The sequence below is a fragment of the Balearica regulorum genome, chromosome 2 (genome assembly GCF_011004875.1).
Source record: "Balearica regulorum gibbericeps isolate bBalReg1 chromosome 2, bBalReg1.pri, whole genome shotgun sequence".
Classification (NCBI taxonomy): Eukaryota; Metazoa; Chordata; class Aves; order Gruiformes; family Gruidae; genus Balearica; species Balearica regulorum.
In genome coordinates, this window is record NC_046185.1 from 63,394,089 (window position 1) to 63,418,870 (window position 24,782).

Here is a 24,782-nt window from a genome sequence, read left to right on the forward strand (position 1 = left end):
ACATAATCGAGAAGAGTCTTCAGAGCAAGAATAATCTGAGGGCACTGGATCTCTCAACTTCCAAAGATATTTGTGTACTTGAATATTTCTGGGATTTATTATATCATGCAATTTTAATAAGAAACAGAAAATGTCTGTCTTGAGAATTGCTCTGTAAGGGCAGAAGTAATTTTGCTAACAATAATGTTACCTGATTCCATTATGAATGACTGGCATATTTTTGCCATATGAATATGCCATATTCTCAGTTAGACTGTATGTCCACACGACTGCAAAGTACTCTTAAATCAGATTGGAAATACCATGGCAGACCAGAATACAAGACCAAACCCAACCTGCCTGACCGTGCATCCAAGTTCATTGGTATGAATCGAAGTTCGTATTCTTAAACCAGAGAAAAATTTGGCCTGTTTAGCTGAAATCTATATTGTATGAAACTGTAGATAATGCTTTAATGCATGAGATTATACTAGTTAAATAAACATGGGACTGCAACAAAGCCACTTTGGGAAAAAAAAAAAAAAAACTTTAGGAAGACAAGAGGGGTTAAAGAATGCTGTAGTCTTCATTCAGTAATTACAAATGCAAGTTTTGAAAGTAGTTTTAAATATTTCCTTATAGTAATAAAAATATCACATTTTTATTAATAGAACATAATTTCTGGCAAATAACCATGTATTGGAGGTTTATTTTTAGCTAAAGGGCAAAGAAAAGGCAGATAATACAAATATGAAAAATCCAATGGAAAGATAATGAAGTGCCAGGTCCACAAAGAAAATAAACTTCTTAAATCTGAATCTTCCTAGAGGTAGTTCTTTTGCCTAAACGATTGTTTATTTCAACAGACGGCTCACCACCTAAATGTCTTTATGTTTACTCCTAAATGAATTGAGAAAATAAATGAACAGAGAATGTATGCACTTTTAAATGTCTGCAGATTGCTGAATAAATGAATGAGTAAAGAGTAAATAAACCAGTGGTAAGTAGTCATAGCTGCCAACAACATACAGCATGGAAGGCAGACATCATTCTTTGGAAGATCCGCAGCTATGCTAGCTCATACTCAAGAGATCTGAGTTTCTTCATTATTCGAAAGGTGTGTGTCCTGGTTTCAGCTGAGATAAAGTTAATTTTCTTTCTAGTAGCTGGTATAGTCCTGTGGTTTGCATTTAGTATGAGAATAATGTTGGTAACACACTGATGTTTTAGTTGTTGCTAGGTCGTTGTAGTATCTACACTAAGTCAAGGACTTTTCAGCTTCTCACGCCCTGCCAGGTGCAGAAGAAGCTGGGAGAGCACAGCCAGGACAGCTGTCCCAGGCTGGCCAAAGGGACATTCCCTGCCATATAATGTCATGCTCCTGATATAACTGGGGAAACTAGCTGGGAGGTGGGATCGCTGCTCAGAAACAGACTGGGCATTGGGGTTTGTTTTATTTTTCCTTCTAAATGCAGTGAGCAATTGCATTTGTACATCTCTTGTTTTATTGTTGCTGCTATTATTATTATTATTCTCTTCCTTTGTTATCCTATTAAACTGTCTTTATCTCAACCCACAAGTTTTCTTCCATTCTCCTCCCCATCCCCTTGGCAGGGGGAAGGGTAAGCAAGCGGCTTCATGGTGCTCAGTTACCGGCTGGGGTTAAATCACAACAGCATGCTATAGAAGCAAATACTCCCCAGTCCTGACTTCTACTGAGTTCCAAAATCATCCAGAGTGAGGAGATGAGATTTTGCAGACAGAGCAAGATACTAAAGACCATCTTGGCTTTCCCTAGGTACCTCTTGTTCCCATTGTCTGGGAGTTTAACTGCCAATTTTAGAGAAAAGAACATATGATAACACAAAAAACCCACAGGCTTCTTTTCCCATCAATAAATGATTGTACCTTTCAAAAAAGTATCCTTAAGTACTGCTCCATTTTTATTTTAAAAAGCCCATTTGGCAATGGATGCATTACCACAAGTTTAAGTAGTGGGAACATAGTAAAAATCTAGTGGAAACTTTATTTTACGTTTAAAATTTAAAATTAAAGGAATGGAACAGTACTCATTGCAAATGGTTGCAGAACAAGTATCACTTCATTTTACAACTTGTAAACCTGATTGACAAACTGAGTTGGACCAAAAAACTTATCTGAATGAATTCAGGTCTAAGCGTGGCTGAAGAAAATTGTACATTTTTATATACAGAAAAATAATTTAATTTCAGACAATTTTGAAGTGATTTTTTTGGGACAACAATAACTAGAAGAAAATAGCACAGGAAGACAGACAAATCACAGGTCATGATGTTCTAATGCCAACAAAAACTCAGCTTACTGTAACAGAATATGAAAACAAGTGAAACTGGGAATCAGTGAATAAGTTGGGCCGATTAAGGCTATGCTAGTGTGATATTGATCAAATAGACAAACACTGAATAGATAAATATCTAGCACATAATTTGTGTAAAGGTAGACAACTAGGTTTTTGACTTGTGAAAAGAGTTGACAAAACAGTAGTTCAGTTCTCCAAAATCATCAAATATTTCATTCTGACTTAGTTCAATAGATGAAAAGGTAGAGGACAGTATTTAAATCTACTTACCTTTAAGTAAGTACCCAAGCCTAGAGATTGTCCAGATTTAGGCACATGCTTAAATGTAGGCTTCCTGAAGTTCTTTGCTAAATTGGGACTAGATTTAGTGGCTTGTCAGTGAAGCATTTGAGTATAGTAGGCTTAAGCAACTGTTCTTTGGAATTATCCTTGGGCATATCAGAAAGTAATTTCAGAGATTTTTGATGGATTACAGTATTAAATTATAGTAGCTGTTATTTTTATTTGGCACGAAGGCCTCAGTGAAATGAATAGGTTTTGCAGAGAAAAAAATAAAGATACCTAGCATTTGGACTTGACACAATAAAAACCATGTGCAAATTGAAAATATCTGCACATTGAACATAAATTAAACAAAAATGACTCATTGGCTTTCCCAAACAAAGGAAAAACATTAGCTGTGTTAGTGGCATTCTGTATGTAAAGATGATTTCAAAGATTTGTGGGAATGAAAATACCGTGAGAATTTTTTTTTTATTTTAATTCAAAGCTAAGTAATAAAATTGCTACAAGATACAGTGTAAAATATATTATTTGACATTATAGAAACAGACCATAGGAGGCTAGCAAATTCTGGAACTTTAAATAGAAATCTCAGACACTTGTGGCATTCTGTATTTGGTGGTTGAAATTTTTGTCAATCTTACCCCATTGACTAGAAAAATACACTACTCATGAGATTTTAAAGGAATATATCTGCATATTGTGAATTAATATTATAAGAAAAAAAAAAAAAAACCCAAACTTTAATCTACTCAGCATTCACAAACATTAAACAACACTCAGAATAAGCAGGTGACTCTTGCATGAACTCATTATTACCATTACATATCTCTTCATTATAGATTTCCATATTTTAAAGTTTGGATTCTTTGAAAATTGGACTTAAAAATTTTAACTTCTCACTTCCTCAATTTGTCACAGTCATTTGTAGGATAACATATCTGCATTTATTGTTTACATAACATCAGCTAACGTTACTGAGATGGAGTTTGTAATTCCTTAGTGTATGGATAAGGTAAAGGTATATATGGTAAAAGAGCTTGTCAGTAGCTTCAGGTAGGTTATAATTGCACAGAGAGAGAGTGAAGCAGAAAAAAGGAAAAAAACAGGAGTAAGAGTAAGTCCAGGTGTTCAGAGGCTTGATTCAAGCTCTTGATTGACCACCAGTTCTGTGTCTAGCAATACTTAGATTGGCGAGAATTAGCCTTGCAGATGACATCTACCTCTCTCAGAAATCTTTGTATTTCTGTTCCTCACATGGAAGGGACTATGCATGATAGCATTTCTCTACCCCTTGTGAGTAGTGTGATATTGAAGACTGCTGAGTGTTTGATATCACATAATAAGAGAGAAAGAGAAGACACGTCAAAGGCAGAGATACTCTAATGGGCCAGCTAAAAGTTCATTTACAAAAAAAGTTAGGACAAAATTTCTATCAAAGTTGAAGAAAGCACGATCTTACTTTTGGACTTGAGCACAAATAAAAGCTCAATGTGATATCTAAGATGAAAGAATTACATAGTCTACATTTCTCAACAGGTAGTAAATAAATTAACATTGGTCATAGCCATCAATATCACAAAAGATATATTAAGGTGACAACATACACCTACTTGAACTGCAAACATACAAAACAATATTCAATAACATTCACCTCTGTACTGGTAAGTCAAAGAGATTCTCTGGATTGACCTCTTTACAAAAAATATAAATAATACCCTAAGAAAATGAACCCATGCTAAACAGTTGATGAGTATACACAACAAAGGCTGAAAGAGGATATATTTTGAATTTGACACATTTACTAACCATTGTATACTGCAAAAATTTTCAATTCTAGCACTAGAAACATGACTGTCTTTTCCAAAGTCTACAGTGTGCAGAATCAGAGCTACTAAATATTGGGCAAGAACTCTTTTTATTAGTTACAGAGGACTGGGAGCTTTCTAACAAGGGTTTGTCTGCATTCTTTAAGGAGAATTAGCTAGAAGCACTATTCAAAGAGTAAAAAATCTGTTGAGGAAAGCTAAGTATGTCAATAAAGATCCTTACTTATTGCTGTTAGAACTGAGAAATACTTCATTAAATGAACAGATGACAACAATAAAATCAACACAGTTACTTGAATCAACGCAAATATCAAATTAACAAATATGGGTGACTGAAAACAAGTGATACAAACATGGTTTTGTATCTAACATAAAAGCATCATTTTCTATACGGACAGCTAAAGAATCAGACCACTTGCGACTCTGTGGCTAGAATAAAAAATAGTTTCTCCACCTAACAGAAGAGCCCCAGTCATGCTGATTAGACAAAAGCACTGAGGTGATTGTCAAGATTTATTGGCTATACCCGTTAACACCTCAGAAACCTGTATCTACAATATATAAAGATGAAAATTCAATGGCTTAAGGAATGGATAAGTAAAGAAAAAGAATTGTTTCAACGTCAGCAGAATCTCTGCAGACATCCACATCGCCAAGGTCACTAAAAGAAACTGTTACAGACAACAGTGTTGTCAGGATGAGGCCACAACACAATCAGCCAGAAGTGCATCCCTGTAAGAGCTGTTAGAAAATCTGCCAGATAAGGAAGTCAGATGAACTGGAACAACTCTGAAGAGTATTCAGAAACTCCTTACTCATTACATATGAGGCATGAAGTCTCTCATTTTTTCCCTGAAGAAATAGGTGTTAAAATGTTTCAGTGAGAACTACCGGGTAAGATAGTTAACAATAGGTTTTAGAGGTGCTATTCTGAATGCCCATATTAATGGTGAAAATTCTCATTATAAACAAGTTGTTTCCAAACACTTGTGGAAGACAACTACTCTGACTTTCTGTTCAGTACAAATTCCATATTATCTTCCCTGCTCTGCCATTTCCAAGTGCTTCACAAACACTACACAGAAATCAAGAATTAATAGGGAAAACAAATACCCAGGGCTCGCTGGTTATTTCCACATTTTGCAAGTGTTTAAAGAAAAGGGTAATCACTCTATATCAGACCTAAGGTTAAGCTAATTCAGTATAGTATTTGCATAAAGCCTTAGGGGAAAGAGCATAAGAAAAGGACCATATTTAAGGAAGATCCTCTCCTGCCTCTAAGAAGTAGTTTAAATTGTTCTGTAACAAGTAATAATATAAACTATTTTGAGAATGACGACACCGGTGATGTAAAAATGCAGCTTAATCTAAAAATGTTGGTGTACTAGTATTATTTTTGAATGCACATCTAAGCTTGTTAAAGGTTCCTCCCAGGTGCTTCTGAAAAGATACTTTTTGTCAGAGAAACGTGGACCTCTGTAAATAATTAGAAATGCAACACCATATCTCTTTTATTGGTGAGATCACCTGCATATCAAGAGAGGTATTTCCTGTAGAGGTAGAAAAGATTTATTTGTATCTGTACTGCAGTACAATATCCTAGTAAACCTCCTCTAGAAGTCCGTGTTCAACTTGTTGTGGAAGAGAAACAGAAAAGAAATTCTTGGAGGGAGGGAGGGTGGTACCACGCAAACCCAGTACATGATGGCAGGGGGCATAAAAAGGGAATACAACTTGGCTTGTGTAGACAAGCAAAATGACACCTTAAAAGAGAGACGACTGCCTTCTCTAACTTCATGATGCAGCAGCATATAGTCCTGGTGAGAAAAAAGTTTTCAAGCCTAACAAGTGACATTGGTGTAAGGTGGCAAAGACATTAAACTGGCTGTGAATAATCTTAGGTTAAGAAATCAAAAGAACATTCCAAATAATTTGGATGCTGGAACAGTCTTCCATAACAATGGCTGAAGCAGAAAATACCCAAATAAAATTAACTCTGAAAGTCCTCTAAGATCCATCAATAGCGGGATATGAATTTAAACATTTGTGACATGAGTGAGAAACTTGCTGCTTGCAGTCCCAGTGTGTGAGACACCACTACATGACTTGGAAAGCCCCTTCGGTCCGATGTTCAGACTCAGTCAATACAAATGCAACTCTAACATCTCTAGTTAATGCAGCTCTTACCAAAACATGTGATAGTTTTTTTTCTGTCTTCCAATGTTAGAATATTGAAAACTATATCTTATTTTTTTTTTATTGCTCTTATTTTTACAGGAAAGCTCAACAGAGTAGGAACTTAACTGTTCAGCTTCTTTCTGTTGGTAATAGGATACTCCTAGCATGCAAGGATTTCTAAAACAGGAAGTTCTGTAGTTGCCTTTTGGGTATTGTAGTAAGAAAAATGTAAGTATGTGATAACAAGAGGTAATACGGGACCTGATAATCCTGAGAGATATTTTAGATACTCATTTGCTCCATACAAGGAATTATTTTTCACTTGAAATTTAAAATAAACATATTATCCTATTACATTCTCATATTTATGGTACTGAAATACTCCGGGTCTGTTCCTACAGTTCATGTAAGTTAATGGAATATATAGAACTGCACAACGCAAATCAAATTCCCTTGTAAAGACCATATTTATGTAGCTGATCATGATTTTCAATGTAACATGCAAATGCATCATCCTAGATGTTACAGTGAAATTTCTTCTTGTTCACAAGACCAGATGCCCCAATATGTTATAAACAACAATGAAGTGCCTGACTGTTACGCACTTGTATGAAGATACTAAAAGTTCATAACGCAAAGAAGCTGCTTATAACAATTTGACATATTGAGGGCTAGAAATGGTTTTAAACTAAAGGAGGGTAGTTTTAGACTAGACATAAGGAAGATTTTTTTTAACGATCACAATGGTGAAACACTGGAACAGGTTGCCCAGAGAGGTGGCTGGTGCCCCATCCCTGGAAACATTCAAGGTCAGATTGGACGGGGCTTGGTCAAGAGCAACTTGACCTAATTGAAGATGTGCCTGCTTATTGCAGGGGGGGTTGGATTACATGACCTTTAAAGGCCCCTTCCAACCCAAACTATTCTATGATTCTATGAAAACTTGTTGTCACTGCTGATGTTAACTTAGAAGCAGTCGGACCAAGTTCAGAAGAGAACAGGAAAATAAATAAACAAACAAATAAAAGCAAGTAAGCAAGGTCTCACAAGTATTCAGCTGTCCCAGGTGCCTGAGAAATACCCCTTCCTTAAATACATGTATTAGATGGCAAAACGACCTGACAATATCTTACCTAAGTTCTTTAGAGCTGTGATTAAATTTAATAAATTCATGCTAATTTTTTCAGCAGTCCTGAAATATGGAAATTCTCCAATCAGGAAGAATTTGTTGTTTTGTTGTGGTTTTTTTCCTCAAGATAGATGATGTCACTATTCTATTACTCTCACATTCTACAGCTACTTGTACCACTGCAATGGGGATGTAAAAGTACCATTATTCTGATGAGACAGTGTTTTATGCTCCACTTTTCGGGACATAAGAGTATAAAGCTTTTTTTTTTTCTTTTTCCATCATCAGGCAGTTGAACAGAAAACATTACTGACTGACGTTTATATTAATGAGGCTAAATAAAAACACAGATGGCTTCTACTAAGTGAAGGAACTGAAAGTAATGATGTGCTATCTTAAGCCACTGTCCTGCAAAATCAGGGACCAGGATAAACAGAAATCTGATTATTCTAGCAGAGTAAGAAAGCTCAAATAAACATACCCTCTCTCTGTCTGAATCCTTGTCTACAATAAAAAATTGACTCATTTTAAAGAATGGTTGTCAAGAAGTAATTGACGTAATACTTGAATTTTTTTACACAAAGCAGTGATTTAGCACCATTTCAGAAAAAGCTCTTGACACATAACTTTTTAGGAAAAATGAGGGTAATAGATTGAGACGAAGGACCCAGAGATTTGAAATAGAATTTCATGTGTAGGCCTTTCAATGGCCCAAAGAATGACAAAACAAGAGCAAGAAACAGTTTTCTTGTGACTTGTCTCATGTGTCTTTCCCTAGCCAATCATATTTGCATTCAAAACAAACCAGTGCAACCTGAAGATATTATAATCTGATATGTTATTTCTTTTATAAATGAGATTGGGGAAAAAACCCCCAAAAAATAAGAAAATATTTATATGCACTTATGAAGGTTTCATAGTTTCAGATAATTTCATTTAGAAATTATTGGTTAATCAGCATTTAACAATAAAAAATAAAATTAAAATAGTACATAAAGAGTAAATATGTAATAATATAAAAAAGACAACTTCTTCCCTTAGCCCAGAGCTTTGACATTTAAAATAGTTGATCTTTATACCATACATACAGCTTCATTCAACCACATCTTGTTTAACCTTATAATTTATAAAATCACAAAAATGAAGGCCTAAATTATCCTCTGAATAAGGAACTTTTTTTGCAAAATTTTCCGTAGTTTTACCACTTACTGGGTGTGTTTGTGTTGGTTTTTCTGTGTAGTTCTGGATTTATCATTAAAGTTTTTTCTTCTGCTAGATCTCACTTTTTAGAGTGCTGAAAAGTGCTCTGAAAAAATCTATTTAAATGGAACAGAATTTATGGCAAGAGAATTATGTTCATTTCAAGATGCCTGAAACCTCAGCCTGTTGAGAGACTGCTGAAACTCCACTGGACTTTTACATTGGTGGATGGAGTTCCAACCATTTCAATACCAAGAAGTCAAAGAAATTATTAAAAAGAAAAGTTCTAGTAATTGCAAAATATTAGTCTATCCTCAGGATTATTCTATATAATTTAATTTTTTAGGACTTAGTCCAAATTAGTTCTAAAATGCCTCAGGTGACAGGGCTCTTTCCATTTGCACAGACTAATAGATCTTCATTGGAACATTCTTCCTGATACCCTAATTGATCTTTTTTTTTTTTCAACTTCATCCACTTAGTTGTTTTTGTACACCCTGGAGACATAGTAAATAATTTCTTTCCCTGCTTCCCCAGGTACCATTCAAATAACAGTAAATGGCTGCAGCTTCAATTTAGTCAAATTTACCAACTTAATTTTTTTTTTTAAAAATCTTACCACACACTCACACATTCAACATCACATTTCTTGTCTTTATCAACAAACCAGGGCCTCCGTCAAGACACCAAATGCAAAAGTGGCAGCTGAGGAACATTTCAGGCATGGGTGGGGACCACACAGGGGAAGAACCTCAAAGATTGGTGGTACTAAAGAAATAGTTCTGTTGTGCTTGTCACTGGGATGGAGAAAGGCTCCTATGCAGGCTGCAGTTAGGCGGACCGTGCTGCTTGTGCCCACTGAGATGAATGCAACAATCTCCCCTGAGTGTTCAGCTGCTCTAGACACCAGTAGTTTTCAAATGAGTCTTCACTTTGGATCATTTTCTTGATGCTCTTTAAAGAGAGGTTAGATGAAAATTTTCTTTGTTTGTAATTTAATTTCATAAGTTGTCACTGCCCAAGATGGATCTCGATGGTTTAGGCAATAATTTCTGGAGGCAATTCCTCTCTATGCTACTCTTTTACACACTCTTGAAAGCCATGACTCTTTTCGATGAGTTGACAGTGACCCCTCCCACTGCACACATTTGGACAACAGATCTCAAAATGTCAAGCCTTATCCCTGCCTACACAATAAAGGACTGGTCAAGTAATCATGTGGAATGAGAACTGCTTCCTGGTACGGGTGATCAAGGAGGCAGCAGTGCTGTTTTGCACTTGTCAGATTAATCATATTCTTATTTTGGCCGGTATTCCTAGAAATCTGCTATCATTTGCAGAGCTTTCTATTGAAATCTATAGGGGGAAAAAAAAAATAAAAGAAAAAAAAGAAAAGAGAAAGCAAAAAGAAAGACATAGCTATTCCATTTGAAGTCTGGAAAAATTTATGCTGCTATGGCAATTTACCAGCATTGATCTCTGTGTAGAAATCTACCTTACATGAGTAGAAAAGGAACAAGGATAAAACATGGTCCATGCAATTGTTTTTCACTTGAGAGTTTTTTAGACAGAATGAGCTGCAGATTGTGCTATGAACATCTTTTCAACCATAATACATAACGTTTTGAAACAAGCAGGACATGAAATCTAAAGCAAAGAACTTTTGGCGGAAGTGGGGAGGAAAATGGCAAAAGCCCACAGAGACATGGTAAATGAGATAAAAAATTAATTCACTTTTCAGAGACAAGTAGGTGTGGATATAGTAAAATTTCAAGCATTGTCTTTACACTTATAACAGATACACATATCTGGCTATCAGGTTATTTGCTACAGAAATTCTGTGTTCTGTTGCTGTTTGAACCTTCTAAATATGTTTATCTCTGGAAGACAGTATCTTTGACTAAAAAGAAAATTGAACTATGCTAGGTAATTTTATAACTATTTTCCTTGCATTAGGGAAAGAAAACCACATAGAAGAACATTCAAGTAGTCCTGCTATTTTCCGAGATGCTACTGGAATAATTAAGCAAGCAGAATTTGGGGTCTGTTAATTTTAGCAGATATTCTAAAGAATATTGTTCCACCTAATACAACAATTTAGCTGAAACAATAGTGACATAATTGACAAAATTACATAATAATTACACTGCTTTAGAGAGAGCTATATTAAGGTATGACTCATCACTCAATACATAAGAAGGTACAGAACTACGTCAAATCCAGCAGTGCGGTGCAGTATAGGGTAGCTGGAGCCAAAAATGAAATTTAAAATCAGCAATCTTTTGTTAATAAGTCTGAGGAGGAGGAGAATTAATGGAAAGTATGACTATGAATTTTGGTTTACTTTAATGAATTCAATTTGAAAAGTGACAAGGAATAATTGTACAATTACAATTAAGATTTACACCTTTTTTAGAAAAATATTTAATACATTTTACTCTTTGAACCTCACACTTCTGGCAATACTTTTAACAGTTTGCTTTATTGAAAAGGAAGAACTATTCCACTCTTCAGTTGGGGAAATGTTTAGCAAAGCGGAAAAGCAATGATGGCATTTTCTGAGATAATTAAATTTTTTTATTAAAATGCTTTATCAATGATCATTTTGAAAGAAAAGCTGCACAATCAAGCATAAAACACATAACTTCCCATGAAACATTTTGAATGATTTTCTATAATAGAATTCAGTTGAAAACAATTCTTTTAAAAAATGCAGAGGCTGAATATATGCCTCTTGGACAAAACTGTTTTGAAAATGTCTTCCTTGAATAAGCCTTACTTGTTATGCAAAAGATGCATATACCTTCTATCATTGTCCTATCTGTTAATACTTTCCTCGATAATAAACATAGTCCCAGTTAAATTCAACAGCACAATTATACATCATTAGCAAAGTTAAGCTTTTTCTATCAAAAAGTGTGATAGTTTGTACTCACCAGGTGTAAAATTATACCGAGCAGAAAACCCGATAGATTCCAGCTCACCATCAGCAAAAAATTTAATCCATAGGAATCTGCCACTGGATTTTATCATAGGTGGATTTTGCTGTCCACAGAAACGTCCAATGATTGGGGAAAAGCCAAAAGGTCCATCTCGTACTTCAATATGGTCAAATTTACACTCCCAAGAAGGCTCTATGGAATATTTTTCATCAAAGTGTAGTTCAATGCATTGTCTAGGGGCAGCTAGAGATGAAAAGAAAATTATCTTATTATTTTCTAGACTAAGACCCTTCAAACCTAATAGAAAATTAAAGAAAATCAAATATAGCAATTTTGTATGCATCTTAACATTTTGCTTTAAAAACTTGTTTGAAAATTAGTACATCTATATTTTTATAGATTTTACATCATCAGCTTACTTGTCTGTTCTTTTCCTTTAAAAAAGTGCTCATGACAGCAGTTTTTAGCAAAACTAAGAGACCTATCTATGATGTAAATCAAAATACAGTTTAGGAACTATTGGTTCAAACACAAAATCTTTCTAAGAAAATTATGCATCTGGAAAAAGTGTTTTCTTGTATTGGGGAGGGAGATGTTAATCAGAATACTTTTTCATTTAATGCTCACAAAGAAGAAGAAAAATGATCGGAACTGTGCTACAGTAAGAAGGACAAATTCCGTTCCTATATGTATTGCAGTCAGTAATGAGCTTGAGTGTAATTGCTTATACTCAGAATTACTTATCATCTCATCTGAAACATAAGGACAAGTGTAGTGAATTCGAACTTAGGAAACTAGGTAAGGATGAAGCAAAATTAACGTCTAACTAAAGAGTAAATAATATTCTACTGAAAACCTTGGAGAAATTTTATAGTGGTCACTTAATTAGACATAAATCCCAACTTTATTCATAGATACTAAGGTTAGTGGCAGCCAGAATGACCTCTAAAACAAATTTTCTCTGGCATCTCCTGTATAAAGCAAAATATTTACTGGTTGAACTATAATATTTTCTCAAAAGGAGAAAAAAAATTCATAGTTTTGTCTACAAATTTTAACAGAAGCAACATCCTTGAGGTGCGTTGTTCCTTCTTAATCCCGCGCATAGCAAAAAATGTATGCCTTCAGTGTCTAGATCATGGTGTGATATAGACGTTTGCTGACAAAGCTTTCTCTAAGACAAAGGTTTGTTGTGTCACTGCCTGCTGTGCCTCTCATGGGATCATGTCCTACACTTTACACATATTAGAGGAGGTTGAAATTACTATGAACTTTGCCTGAGTTACCATTCATTTCACGTGAAAACATGCAAGATGAAAATCCAAGCCGAGTGCATAAGCTTAACATAGAAACTGCTCCACTCCAGCAGTCAGTATCTTCCATTTATTTTCCCAGAAATAATAGGAAAACTATCAGTGTGACCAGAATCTAGATCTTGTATGTATTTTGAAATGGTTTAAATTGAAGCTTTTGGGATAAGCTCATTACTTACATAAGAAGGGAGACTATTTAAAATTAACTAAATAAGAAGACATTAGGTAAATCTTATAACCTATACATAAGAGCACACAGTCAGATCCATTTACAGCTATTTAATGTAAATAAAACCACCCTCATTTTATGAGTATTGAAGAAGTAAAACGTTATTTTAGAAAAAAAAGGTTATTTTAATAGCTTTACTTTCAATGTGAATATAATTGGGTGATTGATATTGATTGAAATATTTAATTTAACATAGGAAAGAAAGCTTATCTACTGTACTCAATTTGAAGGACTTCCCATCTAGGGAAGTACTTACTATTGGCTTGTTGTTATTTATACCAATTTACAGGAAATTTGTGATCTTTTTGCCCATACAGATTCAATAGCAAAGTCAAAACCTAAAGCTTTACATATAATTGCATCAAATTCACAGTCCATGGAAATGAAACTGCTTTGAAAGTATGAAAAAACCTTAAAAAATTTAAATCAGATAATAAAGTTTCTTTACAAAATTAAAATCAGATAATAAAGTTTCTAAGGAAGATCTTATTAATACTACCCCTGGTGAGGTTTGAAGACCAAAGCAGAGCTTTTAGATTATAGTAAAAGACTGAATAACTGGAAGACATCATTGATTAATTTTATTCAAATGTTTCTACCTCTGACTTCACACACTTATAACAAATATTTAAACTTAACTAAGCAATATTAGGGCAGAAGAGAGAAATCAGCACCTTTCAATCTGGGATCATATTTTGTATGCTCTTATTCCACTTCAGGAGATTTGTTGAGAACTACTCATCATTCACCTAGAGACTGCCGAGTCAGCTATCAGAAACTCCATCCTGACAACACTTTAAGTAATCTTAAGAATGCTTGTTAAGACTTGAAAATCTTATGTCACTATTCAAATATTATGCTATTAGCCTACCTAAAGCTTTATTGTAATGTATTGTAACGAGATATAAAGATGAATTCTGCTAGTATTGTTAGTGTCAGACAGCATCATACCAGTGTGTGGCTGCTCTGCTTTCCACAGCAACAAAGAGATACCTGCTTCATTAACGTAACACATTTGTCCTTTATAAAATTCCTGTGTTAGACCTTCACTACTCCTCCAAGAGGTGGCTTACAAGTGTTGGCCCGTACTTATACCCTTAACAGGTCTTGTCTGAATCCAAGACTCAGGTAACGTATGATAAAAATGGGCATAAGACCCCCTCTGAGTTATAGCTCAGTCATTTGATATGATTTTTGGTGTTGAAAAGGAGTCCTAAAGCCAATTACAGCCTCAGTATAATATAAAAGGAGTCTTTGTGGGTATAAAAGAATCAGGCCTACAGAGTTACGCCTGAGATCTATTGACTCAGTGAAAGCACGGCCTGAGAAAAACCTGCACGATTTCCACAACCTCATGTAGCGCGCTCTGAATTTCACATTGCAAACTAGTTTTACGATCAGAATATTGCTATAGTTTACTCTTCTCTGCTCTTATTTATTTGTCAACAAAGTCAAGACGAGGCTTTTCCTAGTGAAGCTCACTTCTTGCTAGAGGATCAGAGAGAACCACATCAGGAAAGAGTTTCTACTTTACTCCAAAGCTCCCATGTGTTGAGGCTGCTCCACTTCAAGAATGGAACACTGACTATTCATTAGCACTGTTTCTCCACTGCAAAATAAAACAAGGCTGAGGAATGAGTTTGGGGGCTGGACCGCTGACTGTTCACACTCCTTAAATGTTAAAATCAGCTCCTGGCATCATTTTGACCATGCCGGTCAGAACTGCCAAAACCTGTTCCCAGCCATGGTGTGGTGGTTCGTGTCAGTCAAGGACCATTCACAGCAAGCAGGTTGTATCTGTACTCTTGACTGGGTAGGCGAAAGGAGTCCATCTCTACATGTGTGATTGTGCCTATTGGCCTTAAGGCCTGTGAATGTTTCCTGACCTGTTTTAGGTATTAGTATAGGTACTGCCTGTGTCCCAGCCTGCTTTGCTAGTCCAGACAGGACAAGGTACTTCCTCCTAACTCGATCAAGGAATGCAACACTTTGTGTTTCTGTGACTGTGAAGACTGTGGTGATCACAAAAGATGGGACAAAGGGAAGAAGGGTGCTATACAGGCATCCATGCACCTTTTCATCATGTGCTTTTAAATGCACCTTCGTGCTTCATCTTGCACAATATTTAGACTTAAAGGTTAAATGTTTTGTTTGCAATAATCTACCTAAGAAATGAAATTATTCAAGTCTTCCTGGAAATTACCATAAGGGATGAAACCACACAATTCAAACTCCCACCTCTAACTTTCTTTTAGCAAAAAAGATACCGTTTGGGACTTACACTCTGGCTTTAGCAAAAGGTTTCTTTGCCAAACGCAAGCTAAACCAAGCAGATATTGTATAAATACACATCTTATGCCACAGCTTTTGCAACAAAGCATGTTCAAGTGTGGTCAAAGTAAAACTTAGAGAAATATAGTGAGAACACATCCATAATAATGACTAATACTAATGTATTAGAAAGCAAATCAACCAAACAAAAAGCCCAGAATATGCAATTCTTCCAGACTGGATTGGAATCTGGCCATCTAATCAGAAAAGAAGGGATGGAGTGGTCATTCTTGTACCCGTATTCACTGGTAAAGCCCATTCACATCTTCAGAACTTTTCCTGTGGCTACAATGTCAGGAAAAGTTTTTGTTAAGTCCAAATGAACTATATTGAAGCTGTCTCATAAAATGATTTTACTTCAAATCTTAAAAATCTTCCATATTTAGCTTTCCATTATCATTCTTCAAAAATGCTTAATACCATGAAAAGACTACTTAATGCTTGCATGTCTTGTCATATTTTTCATCTAATTATCTTACACAAGTGCTGTCTTGAGATTTTACATTCAGTGAAAAAAAAAAAGGCATTGGGTTCCAACTTGTGGTAGAAGAACAGTTGCAGCAAAACCACACTATTTGAGTTTTTAATTCTGATCAGCCTCTAAGTCTGTGTAACTGACATCCGAAGTTAAGAGAAAAATCTGTTTCAATTTACCAGACTTCATGGAAATGAGACATTGAATTCAACACCTACCACCATCTGAGTTGCTACAGTGCTAACAGTTTTCAATAATCCTTGGTCTTTCTGGTAGTCCAGCTATTATTGATAAGAAAGCCACCTATAGCCTCCTTTTAAAATAGGATTCTTTCCTTGTTTTGATGAAAACCTTTTGAACACAAAAGCCACTGTGAAATACAAAAGGACTTTGAGCAGAGATTTTTGTACAGTGATACATGACCACTTTCTAACACCTGTGAAATATCTAGGATTAAAGAGTTCAATGGTCTTGAGGAAAACATGGAAGACCTTCAAGAGAGCTAACTCTAAATGTCCACAAACATATAAAATGGAAGATTTATTTTATATTTCCATAAAGTAATTCTAGTCCATACTTATATTTATAAATAAACATTTAATTATTAAAAACTAAAGAATGAATAAAATCTTACCAGTATTTCACTTACAGGATTTCCAACCAATTCTTAAGATATATTGTGTAAAGTATGACTATCCCACTTCTCAAATGTTTTTAACGCAAACAAAAGCCTTTGCTCCTGCAAAATCTCCTTTGAGAGTTTCCCTTTGGAGCACACATGCCAAATTTTCTGCAGTCTGGCAAAGGCTAATGCTGCCACTGCTGTGGTTCTTCCGGGCAGCTGTGAATTTTGCCAGGTTAGAGTCACAAATATGCGAAACAAGGGTGAAATTGGGCCCGACAGGGAATTTAATGTGTACACTCAGCTATTTCCTATGTTTTCTATATTCCAAATAAGACTGGAAAAAACCCACACCCAAAACCAAACCAAACCAAACAAAAAACAAAACAAACCCAAACAAAAAAAAACCCACCCCAACAAATTCTCAATGCATTTCGAAATGCTTTTGGATTCACCAAAATCTCCTCTATAGCATAATAATTTTTGTACTGAGTCCATGACTTCTGGATGACCTAAAGCATTTCTTTTAGAAAGGCATCCAATCTGGACTTTAAAATTCCTAGTTGTTCCAATAGTTAATTATCATTACTACTAAAATGGAAGAAAAGAAAAAAAAAAAAAAAAAAGAAAAGAAAAAGAAACTTCTAGCTGTTTGATCTGCCTTTGACTGCTAGGATAGAAGCCTCTGCAGTCAGAAATCCTCTTCTCCTTTAGAAATTCACAGTCTATGATCATGGCAATTTTCACCAGCTCCTTTACTTCACCAAAGTAATTTTGAAATGATAAAAGGCTTGCATACATTTCAGATGAGCTACAATGTGGGTTAAAAAATTGTATCATGAGATGAAATTCAATTTTATTACAACACACTACATACTGGAGTCCTCACTGAAGCCCACTAAAGTTGGTAGGAATTGTATTTGAGGGAAGCCATCAGAATTTGCCCTAGGTTGGGTTTGATAGCAAAAAATGAACAAAAGCAAGCAGGCAGGAAGGAACCTGGTAATTCATATACGTATTTAAATTCACATCACCAGCTGTCAGTATGGTATATACAGTCCTGGTATACTGAATTCTCTAAGACATATGAAGGGGAGATAGCAATGTGTGAATACTATTATGGATCATATCTACAGTCCCCCATGTTTGGTACTTGGTATTCAACAGCAGCCAGAAGCTATTTGAAGCGAGCTCAAATCTTAATAATAAATACAGGAATAAGACACATGTAGAGATATTTCTGGCTTACTCTAAAATTGAATGCATGGTTGTGTCCTGGATTAGCAAGGATTATCCACTCTGTAGATTGTTATCCTACCTCAAAGTTGTTGCTATTAGTAAAATAATTAATCCTTTTTTTACAGTCCTTTAACTTCAATATCTTATGCCAATGAGTTCCATAGAAAAGATACGGGGAAAGGTTTTCACTTGCTAGCATTCTTTATCATTTTCTGCAATCTTTATATGTTCTAAAAAGAATAAATATGAACAACTAATTGTCTCCAATTACAAAATTATTTCCGTTGTCCTTCAGTGTTTCTCCTTTCACCTTTTTTTGAAAACTGCCGCTTTTTAAAATGTAATTGCTCCAACATCTTCCTATTTGTTCATTTTTGTGACATTTTTCAGACATGACTGGTCCTCCTGATCTTTTTAGAAAATAGAAATAGACGGGGAGATCAGAGCTGAAAATGTTGTGCAGTATGCATGGTTCTCATCAAATTATATACTGATAGAGCTGCTATCATCATAGGTTTTAAAATACCCAGTTGCAATCCAAACTGTTGATTATGGCTGGACAGAAAGCAGAAAATATTGGTGTCATAAGAAATTATGTGCAACTGTTTTTTGCCAGATTGATTTTTCCCATAAAATATAACAATGTCTGTTAGATTCAGATTATTCCTTCTAGTATACATTGCTCCAAACTTGTCAACATGGAATTTCATCTTCATCATGGGAGCTGTTTGATTAAATATTTCCTTCCTAAATTGTTCTTAGAGATTTCCAATTTGAGCTATTCTAAATTAAGCTATTTCAATAGCATATCTTGCCACCTTTCAGCTTATTATCTATATTTTTATAAGTACTTAACTAATATAATAAAGATAATAAATATATTGTCTTTACAATACAGGTCTTTCAGGCACCTTCTTACTAAGAGGAGGAACGCCTTATGGCTTGAGATACTGGACTAGGGTTTACAAAAATGGTTATATATTATTTCTTTTTCAACAGACATTCTCTTTAATGATAAAACACATCTCTGTTTCAGATCCTTGAAGATAAACTAGGATTACTTCTTCCCAGCCTCACAGGAATATTAGAAAGATAATTGATTAATATTTCCAAAAAGACCTGGACCTAGCAGCATAAGTGTAACAAAAATATAATACTAAGAAGTACATATTAAATCTATACATTTATCTTTTTCAAAAATTATTTTATTTGTATTTTAAATCAATTACAAAACCCTGAAAGAACTTAACTTAAATGTTTACCACATGTCTGCGCTTAAATTCCAAACTCAAGAGGGAAGACTGGACAAGCGTAAATTTTCTTTAAATGGCTTTTTTGACTTCATGATTTATAATCACCTCTTTACTTCTGACTTCAGTCACGTTACCTAGCACTAAAGTGGAATCCAGAGATCTCAGTCATTTTGCTGTGATTTATTTTTTTCCTAACCAATACATACATTTACTATCCATCATTTCCCTGGAAGATTTTTATGAAATATATTTCTTTTAGTAACTCAGCACTAGATTTGGAAAGACAGAGTGGTTTCTAAAAGTGCCTAGTGTGGGGTTCTAAAGCAGCTAATTCAGTTTGAATTAGCTATACACCTTTGAAAATCTTTCTTGGAACCACCTGCATCTTTAGTAAAACAATTTCTATAATTCCTGGTTCCATCATTTGTAGTTAATAATTCCATCCAACCAAGCATGGATAGAACAAGTGTAAGTGTTGTATTCTGCATGTATTCACAACTCATGAATGAATCTTTTTGGTTCCGATGACTTACCATTCTGTAGCTGATTCATCTTTTCTGCTACTAAGCTCTGACAGTATCTAATCTCTATTACTTTCCACAGATTGGTTTTTACAACAATCCCTTCAACATCCATTGTGCTAAGACTGACGAAAAGACACCGTGTAACTTGTTTGTAATACACCTCTAGCCTGTCTTACATCACCTCCATGCCTGCAACTGTCTACCCTTTAAAAACTGTGTCTAACAGCTGTTTGGTGTTAATGATTTTTCTTTTCTGATTTGGGTTTGGTTTGGGTTTGTTTTTTTCATTTCTTTTCATTTCTCATAAATACTTGGATGGGAAATAATTTTTACACTCACTATATGGATATTTTCTGTATGGCTTTCTTTACTGTACTTTGCCTAGCTATGCTTATCATCCCTGATTTAGTTATGATAAGTTTAAAACACCTATATGAAAGTCAAAAGCATTTTCATTTCCTGTGTTCAATTTTTTTACTCATTTTTAAATATTCTTTCTTCTGTCATGTTACAGCATTTAGGTTCTATTCATTCTCTGAATATCTTGAAATAAATTATACTATGTTTATTACTAAGTGACTCATGCATACTTACCACCTGAACTAATTTATGAGTGATGTCAGGAAATAAATCCAGTATTTTACAGTATTTCTTAGTATGGTCTACAATTTTTTTTTTTTTTTTTTTTTTTTAAACAAGGGAAACGAAAAAGTGCAGAGGTAGAGCTTCTCTAAATCTTGTGTCTTGAGAAGATTTATCATGGTCATATAGGCTTTACCAATGCTTAACATATAATGAAACAAAACACTTTTTTTTATACACTTGATGATAGAATATAAAGATTCTTTGGCTAGTCACCTTCTATAATGTAGACGCACTCTCTGTCAGGAGGATACTTGTTGGGGTAATTGGGAGAAGTGAAGATGCCTCCTTCTGCATATTTTGTCCAAGTTCCACACTGCACTGGTTTCTGCCCTTCGGAAGTAGTTTGCTTTTCTGTGAAATGATCACATTAAGCATTATATAATTAGTTCACAAATTATTATGTCCCTATGACACTTATAACTCTTACAGAATAAACAGTCCCTTCTGTCAGTGGCCTCTGCTTTTTTCTGTTGAGACTAAGAGGATGATCTTGGACCTGGGGAAAAATGAGGGGTAGAAACATATAATTCTTACTCAAAACATTTTTTCAAAGCAGAGAAGAGGCTTGGATGTTTAGGGCTAGACGTATTTATACTGCTTTTTAAATAATAACCCTGTAGGGAAAGCATGTGCTCAAGAAACGGGAGACATGAGTTTTCCCCTTGTATATCTGAAACGGCTCAATCATGTGCTCTATCAGCAAGCTGCAGCTCCTGCTGCAATACAGGAATACATCAGAGTTGCAAAATCAAGAAAAAAATGCAGAATTATGACAGAATATAAGAATTGTTTTTCATTCTTAGCAGACTGACTCTATATTCACCAGACAGAGATGGACGGGGGAATTCCTGGATTCTGGTTCACAGAATATCTTTATTTTTATCTTGCCGTTTGCTGTAAAATTAATACATAGCTCTGGGGCCAGGAATCACGTCCAGAACTTTCTTCCTCCCAGGTGAATCATCAGATAGCAGAGTCAGACCTTCTTGTTTGCTTTCTTCCTAGCCCTGAAACTCTTGCTTTCCTTTCTGCGCATTGGCAGAGAGCCTGGAGACAAAAGTTTGAGTCTGTTCAGGCTGAAGAAGATGAAGAATCACTTCCTGGGCATCATACTGTAACAAGTAGGCTAAAATAAGATGGATTATTTGGAGAGAAAAATATCTAGGCTCATATTAAAAGGAAGGATAGTAGGTTCTTAGACCTCACACAGGTGTCCAAAGAGGACTCTAGTTTGCTCTGAATGAGGTACCGATATCCAAGGAGTGTCGTATCTAACTTAAGCCTCTGATGTGTGGAGCTGAGTTGTTTGAGGCTCCCTCTCACGATCAGCGGAGGGAGACAGGAGCCTTCCAAGGATGATTGTAACCACCTGAGACCTGCCTTACGCTCTGCAGGTGTTTCTTCCTGGTCTGTATCCAAGCTGAGGACGACACGGATCCTCATTTCCTGAAATGAATTCAGGCCTGCAGGGACTGAGCATTCAGACACAAATTCAGACACACACTGTGCTTCACAACTCTCCCTGCTTGGTTCTCACTGCAGCACCCAGGGCTTTTAAGAACCTCTTTCTGTTCCCACCCTGCACAAAATGCACCCACGATACCCAGTTTCAGATTTTGAATTCTACTTCAGCAAGCAAAAAGATCTTAAGAGTAGGCAGCTCAGTGCCCAATCTGGACTCCCCAGTGGGAAGCTGGGCTACTTTACAGTCTTCAGTTGGAGTCAGGCTGAGTCTTTAGTTAGATCTAGCTGTGGATCAGATCACTACTTTGTTAAAAAAAGTACCACTGGATTTTTTGGTGTGTACGGGCGTGCTAGTACTCAAAAAAAATGAACAAACGACAGACACTGGAAGTAGGTGAACTACTAAAAAATTCAAGACCTAAACTAACAACTCAGATCCATACTTTGGACTCTAATATAATGTCTGAAAAAATGTCTGAAGTTTACATACCTGTTCCTTTTTTGGTTGCCCCAGACAAATGTAGGATGATTAGACTTGCTACAACTGAAAGAGAAATACACATTAAATATCACAGTGTGATAGTGCCTGCAATCAAATTAACTGTAAACTTCTATCTTAAAAGAATAAAATCAAATAGAATTACTGTAAAAAACACCAAGCTTTCATGTTTACCTGCATATTTAAATTGCATATTTTGTACAAACAGATTTCTTTTTGTGATCTGTCCTTGTAAGCATTTATCTTTGTAGATGTATCCAAACAAAGAGGAGATCTTTTGGGTTTAAAACAAAATTCCCAAGCACTGATGTTTCCCTCTTGATTTTTTTTAATTTTTTAATATTAGAGAACAAAAAAAAATTACCAATATTTATTTATACACATAGCTTGGCCCAGTAATAGAAAAGTGGGTTCTTTTAACAGAGAGAGACAAAGGCCTGCTAAGTTTCAATGCCACTGGTCTCATACCTCTCGCTATGACATCATAAAATCTAAAAATGAGTTCTGGGAGTATGAAAGAAGTAGGGGTTGGGTTCTTCACATACATCAAAGCATTTGCAAATACTCAGTGAAGTAAATTATTGTGTGTGCTTAACAATCTCATTAATCTAGTTTGTTTGACTTGTTGAAGGGATGTTGCTTTGTGCTGCAGTAAATCTGCAGCCCATTTTACAAATAGAAATCTCCTATCTCCAACCGTGATAGGGCAGCTGTGCCTCTTGGGAACAAATGTGGCCTTTCTTAGACAGACTTCAACCTGGAGATAATTCCTGAGTTTCTGGAAGTTTCTGAATATAACATTTTAACTAGAAGAGGCTGAGGCCAGTCATAATGAGACTGCTTTGGAAGATCAAAGTCACTAGCTAGCTACCTGATGAAGAAATCATGTACTGATAATAGCATTTTCTCATCATCACCTATATCTTTGGCTATTGGAGAAAGTGGGATAGCAAAAGCAAAAGAGAACAGATCGGTCAGTTCCTGGAATGCTCGGGGTTTTGACCCCAGTTAGTTTGGCGTTAAGCCCGGACATAGTGCCCAGACTGCACTACAGTTAAAGTGGAATGAAGTTGCATGTTTATACTCAGTGTTTTGGATCCATCAGCTGCCATTTGTATTGTTGACCATGATGAGGAATAGATGGACCTGTGGTCTTTAACAAATGCAATTGAATGGCACACTTTCCTCCTCTTATTGCCAAGAGACACCAAAAGGCATCATAGACTAGTGACAAGCTACCTAAATGATCCTTTCAGAAATGGTTCTTGCATCATTTTCAGTTTTTATATTGCAAGTTGTGTGCAATTTTTACCCCAAAGGAAGCCAGCCACTCCATATTTCCAGTATTGTAATGACATTGAGATCTCTATTTCTATGCCTTTGACCCTTTCCATGTGACAGAGGGTTTGAGGCACGAATGATGGCTATCTTATTAAACAGGGAAAGGATGAAGTGCTGGGAAAATGAAGGCTTGGCAGCATATTCACAATTTCTTGGTCAGGCTCACAAGCCCCTGTGTCTTTTTGAATCCCCCAGCTAACAGAGGCGGATGTTGACAGAGCTGGTAGTTAAAAACTCTTCTGTGTCATGGGCATTCAGTGAGAACATTACATCTTCTGCTTGCATGTGAATGCTACCCAACCATTCATGCCCTTACTCTCCTCAGGGATGGATTCTGGAAATACGTGCTAGCTGGGACTCTGCCCGCCGGCTGTGTCAGAATCTGAAGGCAATGAAGGATTCACCCATTTACTAAGTTGCTCATTTACTTTAGCTTCGTTTCATGCAGTGAACATACTGCATCTATGCCTGTAATCCTCAGCAATCAAAACCTAATTTCTCAATAGCGTTAAGGTGGATTGGTTTTAGAATATGGAGCCAGCTGCCGGCGTTCTTTCTGCCCACAAATTTATGGAAGCTAGAATAGGAGTCACAGAAGCTAAACAAACCCAAAGTGAGAAATGTTTCTTCTTAGGCAATTAATAACAATTCGTATCTTATTCTTACAGGTTCGTTTCAAGAACCGTTATCTATTAGCCCTCCCCTCCTTTTCTATATGGAAAAAAATTAAAGTTCAGAGAAGTGAAGAGAGTTGGTCCACATCACAGAGATATTATTACAAAGATGATAGAAAAACTACAGGTCTTTTCAATTCCAGCTGTAACCGCTAGAAAGGATGCTTCCAAGTTGCAGAGCCATGTTATTCCAAAGCAAAGAGCTTTACTTACATATCATGATGCCAGTATTCATCACTAATAAGGAGTCAAAATAATCTTGATAATAAAATGTAATAGACAAGAAGAGACTAAGA

At 35.6% G+C, this 24,782-nt stretch overlaps 1 protein-coding gene across 2 annotated transcripts in view; it reads right to left on the reverse strand.

The window, feature by feature from the left end:
• The window catches only part of NETO1 (neuropilin and tolloid like 1), a 70,372-nt gene that overhangs the window by 43,747 nt on the left and 1,843 nt on the right, over positions 1-24,782 (reverse strand). For both annotated transcript variants that reach the window (XR_012834295.1, XM_075747106.1), the window contains exons 2-4: positions 22,463-22,516; positions 20,722-20,859; positions 11,872-12,120 (exon numbers count right to left, since the gene is read on the reverse strand). Coding sequence is in view for 1 of the 2 variants with exons in the window: in XM_075747106.1 (XP_075603221.1) it covers positions 11,872-12,120; positions 20,722-20,859; positions 22,463-22,516 (441 nt within the window). In the remaining variant the exon portion in view is untranslated. The remainder of the gene's footprint in view (positions 1-11,871; positions 12,121-20,721; positions 20,860-22,462; positions 22,517-24,782) is intronic.